The sequence below is a fragment of the Sinocyclocheilus rhinocerous genome, unplaced genomic scaffold, assembly GCF_001515625.1.
Source record: "Sinocyclocheilus rhinocerous isolate Xijiao unplaced genomic scaffold, SAMN03320098_v1.1 scaffold2184, whole genome shotgun sequence".
NCBI classification, from domain to species: Eukaryota; Metazoa; Chordata; class Actinopteri; order Cypriniformes; family Cyprinidae; genus Sinocyclocheilus; species Sinocyclocheilus rhinocerous.
This window is the reverse complement of record NW_015635537.1, coordinates 22,332-31,775: the sequence shown is the minus strand read 5'-3', so window position 1 is coordinate 31,775 and position 9,444 is coordinate 22,332. Positions and strand designations below refer to the sequence as shown.

Sequence of the window (9,444 nt, the reverse complement as noted above, 5' to 3'; positions counted from 1 at the left end):
AATAATTTCATTCACTGAAGAATGAAGAAAGCGTTTCATAATCTGTCACAGGTCACAGTAAATTTGCATGTTTATAATCTGAATAGGTACTGTATATCCTGGCTTTGCACTTTGCATTCAGTCCTGTTAGATTCAAAAATACATTTGCGGTTGAATGTTATGGGTCACTAAAAGAATGACAGTGTTAGTTAGCAAATACCGCTATCAGTATTTTGTGCAAATAACTACTGAGCTTTATAAGGACAATATAAGTATATAAGTGTATAATATAAGTGTAACCATAATTGGTCAAAAAGACACTGAGGGAGCCAGACAGACAATAAACAGAATACATTTCTGCAGTAAAATATAGTAAAATACATTTTCGCAGAAACTAAACAGAAAATGTCATGATCTTTTAATTTCAATTTTTAAATAAATATAGATGTAATTTTATTCTATATAACCTAGGGTGCTGGGTGATTACATATTAGGGACTAAATATTAGTATAATTTGTCATATTAATCATTAAAATTAGTCAAAATTAAATGCTAACATTATTGTGACTGTTGAATTTCTCTGAATTGCAATTCCACTTCCAAATTTCAAACTCCTAAATTAAAAGGAGTTTTTTTTGTTTGTTTGTTTGTTTTTTTAAATTATTAATTTTGCCCAAAGCCTGTGAAATGGGTGACTCCTCATTAAAACCCGAGAGCAGGAAGAGATCAATACAGAGAGAAGGTTCTGTCTACATGACAGGAGTTCAATAGCAGAAGAAGAAGAGGCAGGCAGATGAAGTGCACTCACTTAAAGAATCGCGGCTGGTGTTTGATGTTGTTCTCCTCCAGCCACTTCCTCCTGTTTCTCTGCTGCTCTTCGATTCTTTGTTTCTCAGCTGATGCCATCTGGACATTTCCTTCCTCCAGATACCTGTGAGACATTAAACCAGAGCTTCACCACAGATGATTACTCAGCGCAAACTTTGTTCCACTGGTTTCTAGGAGTTCTGAAAGAGCTGAACTAAGCAAGAAACTCTCTCAGGGAGCAGGAAAATACATTTGAGACACTTTAAAATGGCGTTTAATTACAAAATGACATGAAAGGCTGAGCATTTCATTAGTTCATTTAAGTATTTTCACTCAAAATATCAAGTAAAAACAGGCTCTGATTCTTAAGAGATGCACAGCACAGTTTTACATGATTAGTGTTGAAATGGCTACTTTCTGCTTTAAAATTAATCACATACTGTATGATCGAAAGAACGTTTACACACGTTCCAGTTCATTTTGTTGAAATTATAACATCATATTATCACTTAACATCCCTAAAACCAGGATTATTTACATGCTATTATAATATTTATTAATATTTTAGGTTTTAATATTTTTATTATAATTGTCAATAATAGTCCGTTTTAATAGTTTTTACCCTATATTTTTATTTTAGTTTTAATTTTAGTAATTTTAGTACTTCAACTCAAAGGCAACTGTTCTAATTTTCAAGTTTTGGAAGCTTAAGTTTTTCATCTAAAATGTATATTCATTTAATATTTATATTTTTAGTATTAAAAATACTTTTTATAGTTTTAGTTATAATAATTAACACGAAAAGGAATCTTAAAGGTGCTGTATGTAATTTATAGCAGTCAAAAAATTACATACAGCCCCTTTAAAGTCTCTTTTAGTGTTGTTATTATTACTAAATTATTATAACTAAAACTATAAAAAAAAAAATTTTTGTATGATATGTAATAAAAATACCATGACACATTTGCAGATTTGTAGAAAACATTCTAACATTCTTATTTTTTAGAGAAAAAAAAGCTGCCAGCCAGTTATTCTACATTGAGTAGAATGTGTGTTCCGTGTCGGAATGTCTGTTTTTGTTTTGCTCTGTGTGACTCCGCCCCCTGCCAGTTTACCCAATAGTATTTTCACCACCCACATTGGTTGCCAGATTGTGGAAAACTCCGCGTACTGTAGCCATGGAAGCCAGCAAACGAACTGGGTCAGAGATCACAGATTCTACCCCACATAGAACACCGCTGCATTAATATAAAAAGCTCTATGACCAGAAGGAAAACTAAACTTTTAACAGGTAACACGTTTAAAATTCTTCTCTGGAAAAATAGGCCTAAAATATTGATACAAATGGTGCATAGGAATGTCCGTCTAAACAATGCACTCTAAAATCACAATGTCCCGGCCTCTACCTAATACCATCTCTTCCAGCCACTAGTAATAGCAAATAGTCTTATAGTCTTAATAGCAAGTGGTTTTCTGGTCAGTTTGTTACAAAGGAACTGACTGGAATTATTCCTTTTCATGAACCGTCTTCATTGTTCTCATCTATGTTACTTTCACTTTGCGGTTTCACTAGTAAATACGCCAATACTGCATGTGTCACATCATTTCATTGAGTCTTTATAAGCTGAGGTTTTCCTACAACACAAACACATGAAAAGCCACAGCTGTCAAAGCCTTTCAAAGATAAGCAAGGCTTTACGGAATCCTTCAAAACAAGGTCGAAATCATTTCTAGAGACATTTTCACTTTGGGGTGTACTCACTTTTGTGGCCAGTGGTTTAGACATTAATGGCTGTGTGTTGAGTTATTTTGAGGGGAAAGCAAATTTACACTGTTATACAAGCTGTACACTCACTACTTTACATTGTAGCAAAGTGTCATTTCTTCAGTGTTGTTACATGAAAAGATATAATAAAATATTTACAAAAATGTGAGGGGTGTACTCACTTCTGTGAGATACTGTATGTGGAACATTAGCATTAGCATCACTCTCAAACATCCGACTGCCTACACAGCATTAGATCTGCCCTCTGTTGTGTTGTGTAGGGTCATAACCGCAAATGACTGCTAAATTGAGAGCATTTATTATCATGGATATTTCCTACTGGCCATTAAAGTGTGCTTTATTAAATTTACCCATGTACTTTCTACGGTTCTGCCACAGTGTTTGGGTAGTTACTTGTTGGCCCAAGTCGGCCACTTACTTTTTCTTCTTCACCAGACAAAAATCATACATTACAGTTCAAAAGTTTGAGGTCACTAAGTTTTTTTTTTTTTTTTACAGTAAAATAGTAATTAAGTGAAATAACATTGGAATATAAAATGTCTGTATTTTCAGCATCATTACTCCAGTCTTCAGTGTCACATCATCCTTCAGAAATCATTCTAATATGCTGATTTGCTGCTCAATAAACATTTCTTAATATTATCACTGTTAAAAACAGTTGCGCTGCTTAATACTTGTATATCTTTGATGAATAGAAAGTTCAAAAGAACAGCATTCATTTAAAAAAGAAATAGTAATAGTGTAGTCTTTACTGTCACTTTTGATAAACTTAACATGTCCTTTCTGAATAAAACTATTAATTAATAAATAAATAAAAAACGTAAGTGATGAGATGTAGGTCCAAAAATGCATAACAAATACTGATCTTTTCATTAGTAGACTGGTTAGGATCTCTTTGGTATGATCCACTCACCTCACTTAAAGGGGTCATGAACTGAGAAACCAAAATTCCCTTGATCATTTGACATATAATTTATTATCATGGATATTTCCTACTGGCCATTAAAGTGTGCTTTATTAAATTTACCCATGTACTTTCTACGGTTCTGCCACAGTGTTTGGGTAGTTACTTGTTGGCCCAAGTCGGCCACTTACTTTTTCTTCTTCACCAGACAAAAATCATACATTACAGTTCAAAAGTTTGAGGTCACTAAGTTTTTTTTTTTTTTTTACAGTAAAATAGTAATTAAGTGAAATAACATTGGAATATAAAATGTCTGTATTTTCAGCATCATTACTCCAGTCTTCAGTGTCACATCATCCTTCAGAAATCATTCTAATATGCTGATTTGCTGCTCAATAAACATTTCTTAATATTATCACTGTTAAAAACAGTTGCGCTGCTTAATACTTGTATATCTTTGATGAATAGAAAGTTCAAAAGAACAGCATTCATTTAAAAAAGAAATAGTAATAGTGTAGTCTTTACTGTCACTTTTGATAAACTTAACATGTCCTTTCTGAATAAAACTATTAATTAATAAATAAATAAAAAACGTAAGTGATGAGATGTAGGTCCAAAAATGCATAACAAATACTGATCTTTTCATTAGTAGACTGGTTAGGATCTCTTTGGTATGATCCACTCACCTCACTTAAAGGGGTCATGAACTGAGAAACCAAAATTCCCTTGATCATTTGACATATAAGAGGTCACTGTACTATAAAAACATCCTGTAAGTTTCAGAACTCACAACTTTCTCATTAGTCAAAAAACAGCTTATATTGAAGCCAGTCTGTTAAAACGACAGCTTGTGGAATGTGCCACTCTATGATGTAATAGTGTGGATAAGCACCGCCTCCGCAGAAGAAGATCAGCGCCTGCTTCTACAGCGCTGCCTGTTTAGCCCCGCCCACAGATTCACACATATAGTGTTTACGAGAGAGGCGAATGCTCAGATCTATGAAGAAACCAAACGATAAAGATGCTGCGAAGACAACATGACGCTGTGCAGTGCCAAGTTGTGGAAAAAATAGTATTTGCTTTGTCTTCCTTCTGATCCCAACGTTAGGAAAGAGTGGATGGACTTTATTTTTAATGAAGACCCAGACTGCGTCGGTAAAAACTTGGTCCATTGTTCACTTCATTTTATCGCAGACTCATTTACAAACAAGGAACAATTCGACACAGGATTTTCAGAAAGATTGAAACTAAAAGATGATGCTGTGCTGAATATATTGGATATGACAGTAATGTCGCAAGACACAAGTGTGAGTAACTGTTGTTACTACGTGGTCACTATTGCTTTGTCTGTTAAACAGTTAAACGATCGTTTGATATGAGTATTTATGCGTTTTAAACCTAATCACAGCAGCATCCATCTGTGAAGGATGTAGGCTGTCAAAGATACACAACTATTAGCCAATCACAGCAGTGGGCGTTTACTTCCTAATCTACAATCTTCTACGCCAATTCAAACAGAGCGTTCTAATGAGGGGGGTTAAAACAGGACAGAAAGTAGCTTATTACTTCTAAATTATGATTTTTTATGTAAAAATCTTGATAACATTATAAGTAGACCTCAGAGAACAGTACAACATACAAAACAGAGGCAGTTCATGACCCCTTTAAGTGAGGGTATTACTTTAGGTACATTTTATTACCTTTTATATTACATACTGTGCCAGTCCACTTTCTACTAACAATTGGCACATTGTGGGTGTTCATTCTGGACCCTGTGAGTGTATATACCTGGTCTCCAGATGCATTTGGCTGAAGGTGGGACTCCACAGTACAGACCCTCATGCCATTTCCCAAACAGTCTGTGAATGACTTTTCCCTCCTGGTCCATCACTGATCCTTGCACCTCATTCACATTCGAGCTCCAGTAGTTTCCCTGGAGAGACACACACACACACACACACACACACACACAGATTAGGACTGGGAATCTCTAGACACCCCACATTTAGATTCTGATTCATGATATGATTATGAAACAATGTGCACATGGCCTTCTGTTGCAAATATAGAGCGGATAAAATTTTACCTATACAAAAGTGACAGTAAAGACATTTTAAATAAATGTGTTCTTTTGAACTTTTTAGTTACTAAAGAATCTGGAAAAAAAAGTATCATGGTTTCCACAAAAACTGTTTTGAACACTGATAATCATAAAAACCATTTCATAATTCCTAAATCATTTTAAATGATTTGTAATTCCATCACAGGAATAAATTACTGATCCTTGCACCTCATTCACATTCGAGCTCCAGTAGTTTCCCTGGAGAGACACACACACACACACACACACACACACACAGATTAGGACTGGGAATCTCTAGACACCCCACATTTAGATTCTGATTCATGATATGATTATGAAACAATGTGCACATGGCCTTCTGTTGCAAATATAGAGCGGATAAAATTTTACCTATACAAAAGTGACAGTAAAGACATTTTAAATAAATGTGTTCTTTTGAACTTTTTAGTTACTAAAGAATCTGGAAAAAAAAGTATCATGGTTTCCACAAAAACATGAAACATGACAACTGTTTTGAACACTGATAATCATAAAAACCATTTCATAATTCCTAAATCATTTTAAATAATTTGTAATTCCATCACAGGAATAAATTACAATTAAAAATATATTCAAATCAAAAACAGTTCTTTTAAATTGTAATAATGTTTCACAATATTACTGATTTCACTGAATTTTTGATCATATAATTGTGAACATACTTTAAGAATCTTCTTTCAAAAACATTAAAAAATATATTACCAACCCCAAGCTTTTGAACGGTAGTGTACAGTTAGTATAGAGTTCATTACACTGGTTGGTTGTTTTCTTTAAATGTGATGTGTGGACAGACAACTATAAGTTCATCATTTGTAGATTTATTTACCATATAAAGCCCAAAACTGTCAGTCTGCTTTCAAAACACCGCTCTGTTCATTTGAGCATCCACAGTGTGAGATTACACATTTTACCATACAAACAAAGTAAAATAAAGACTGCTCATTCTTTTAGGCTGTTAAACTTATCTGAAAACTCGACTAGTGTATGTTAGTTTGCATAAACACCACCATCTAAACCACTGGTTCTCAATCGATTCAAAGGCCCTCCTATCTAAGCTTCTGCAGAGCCGGCGCCAGAGCAGCACTATAGATGAGGCGTCTGAAGTAATGAAACCGGGGCGATGACGTAACACAAAGTATCCCCAGCTAGTGGACCATTCACATATTCGTCGTGTGCATAAGCAAATCTATGAAACTAAAAAGCTACTAAACAGCATTCAGATGATTAATGAACTGAACTGAATTGAACTGAATAATATTGCTACATAAAACAAAAAGAAAAATTGCAGAGGCCAACATATTAAACAATAATGAAAATAAAAATGAAATAAAAACTTTGACTTGATATTCATGAAACAATATAAATAATTATATCATGCCGGCCCTGTACTTGTCTTTTAATAAAAATAAACTCAAAAATATGATGTCAGTATAATGTTATAATGTACATCTTTATTTTTGGTGTTTTTTTTTATAATGAAAATAAAAATGAAATAAAAACTTTGACTTGATATTCATGAAACAATATAAATAATTATATCATGCCGGCCCTGTACTTGTCTTTTAATAAAAATAAACTCAAAAATATGATGTCAGTATAATGTTATAATGTACATCTTTATTTTTGGTGTTTTTTAAAATCATTTTAATTACAATTATTTTAATATAACTACATTTTTAAAAATTTAAGACTAGTGGCCCCCTAGTGGTTGAGAACCATGGACTTACCCATTTGTGATATATATATATGCTGTTGCAGATGAGCATGTACCTTAACAAAGGTGAGTTTGCAGATGCAGGTAGTGTTGCGGGTGTTTCTGATCGTGACCTCGCCGTAATGTTCAATCCATCGCCTCCCGCTCAGAATGTTGTGGATGCACGTCGTCACTTTGTTCCATTCATAGTGATCACCAAAACTGCCAACACATGCAAAAAAACATGACACAGAGTCAGGCAGACGAAGGGACAGATGCAGGGTGAATAAATGGTGCAGAGAAACAGACAGGACTGTACCTGGGCAGCATGACATTCACTGTTCCGATGGGAAGAATCTCCATAGACTTTCCCCAAAACTTATTCTTCCATCTGACGTCTGACACACAAACACACACACACACACACACACTTGAGTGTGATAATAAAAAGTCTTTGAGAGTTAAATATAGGAGTGGTATCAGTCTTACCTTGCCAGAAGGTGAAGTTCTGTGACTCACAGTGACAAGCGGAGATGGGCGGATGATGGCTCACCTGTACACAGACAGAAAGATGTAATCACCCGCACAAGTTTATTAATAAAGCACAGCAAGAAGCATTTCTATAGCAAAATTAATTCACATAAATTAATATTAACTAGATTTCTGTCATGACAACTCTCGGAGGGTTTGGCATGGTAATATACATGACAATGTTAATGTGTTTGGTATTGGCGGAATAGATCTGCTACGCTGCTGCTGCGGCAGAGCAAGTACCGAGATTTGTTACTGCCAACACATCCACAACATGTTGCTTTAAGCATGCGAGAAATACTTCTGCTGCACATATATATGAATAACCCCCATATAGCATACATGAATCACCCCATAGCAGATCTATACAGGTGGAGCTGGGGAAGGTGGAGGGTTTCTGAAATGTTGAGCAGCACACATTGGCTGCTGATACAACAAGAACCAATCAGCTGTGCCATGTGATAAAGATGCCATTATGTCAGATTGAGTTAGACCTATCGGTAGAGATGGGTACCGAATCTGTAACCTATTACATTTCCAAAGTAACCTTCCCAACACTGACCGTAACCCAGTATTAAATGGGCCCCGGGGCTAAATTATGAAAGGCCAGAGTATCGATAAGCTCTGACGTTAATGGTTCTGCTGTTGAGACATCTACTGGAGAAATTAAGAAAATACACATGCATTTATTATTGCTATATAGACATTATCTTGCAAATTCCATCTTGCCAGAGTCGCCAGCGGTTTTTATATGCAATAATATTAGGACTATGATGCATTATTTGTCTATGATGCATTTTTGCTATTCGCAATTCTGAAGAGAGATCGCGCTCATGCGGAGGAGCTACAGAGCGCACAACATGAAAAACCCTTTCACTGGTGAGTTTAAAATATTCTAGCGGTCCCCCCAGAGTGAGTTTTTTTAGGCGACCGTTATTTTAGAACGTTTCTCCTTATTGTTTCCATGTCGACGCGTCATGCTTGTCACGTGACACACCGCGGCCACAGTAACACTGTATGACAGATGGATCGCTTTTATTTCGTTTTTCTTCGAAATATTCATAAACTTACCATATCATCAACTATCTGATATTCCGATTCACAAATATGTGTAAATGAGTGTGTTTTGTCGTTTAAAAAACGTTCTAAATGATCTTGATCGTGAGCTGTAACGTGAGATGGGCGCTGCCATGTTTGTTTGCGCTGCAGTTCAGAGTCCTGTCAGTCAGATTTACAGCACGTAAATTCATCAATTTCTCCCAAAATACATGCAAATAAGTGGCCGGTGAACTGGGAGAAGAATAGAGTGAACTTTATTGTTACTTACACTATGTGTATCTGATATTAATAAAACACGTCAGCAAATTATATTTAAATGGATTGTTATTGCTACTTCCATAAACATCCGTGTGTATTTTACAAACTCTAAATGTATTGTTTTACTAGTACTTGTGTATTTAAATGTCTGAAACCTAAATAAAACATGTGGTTAAAAACACTGCATAGTTGTGATTATATGACAAGTGCAGCGGCGTCTCAGCGTCAGCCAAAGCGCGAAAACGCAGTTTGAATTTGGCAGTTATGTGACGTCACTGAACGTTCTAAATCCCATATGTGGGACC

At 35.2% G+C, this 9,444-nt stretch overlaps 1 protein-coding gene across 1 annotated transcript in view; it reads right to left on the bottom strand.

Annotated features, from left to right (window-relative positions):
• The window catches only part of LOC107747231 (oxysterol-binding protein-related protein 6-like), a 32,329-nt gene that overhangs the window by 2,083 nt on the left and 20,802 nt on the right, over positions 1-9,444 (bottom strand). Inside the window, exons 10-15 of the mRNA XM_016561683.1 lie at positions 7,781-7,844; positions 7,611-7,689; positions 7,369-7,513; positions 5,265-5,409; positions 4,440-4,500; positions 788-910 (exon numbers count right to left, since the gene is read on the bottom strand). Coding sequence (XP_016417169.1) covers positions 788-910; positions 4,440-4,500; positions 5,265-5,409; positions 7,369-7,513; positions 7,611-7,689; positions 7,781-7,844 — 617 coding nt within the window. The remainder of the gene's footprint in view (positions 1-787; positions 911-4,439; positions 4,501-5,264; positions 5,410-7,368; positions 7,514-7,610; positions 7,690-7,780; positions 7,845-9,444) is intronic.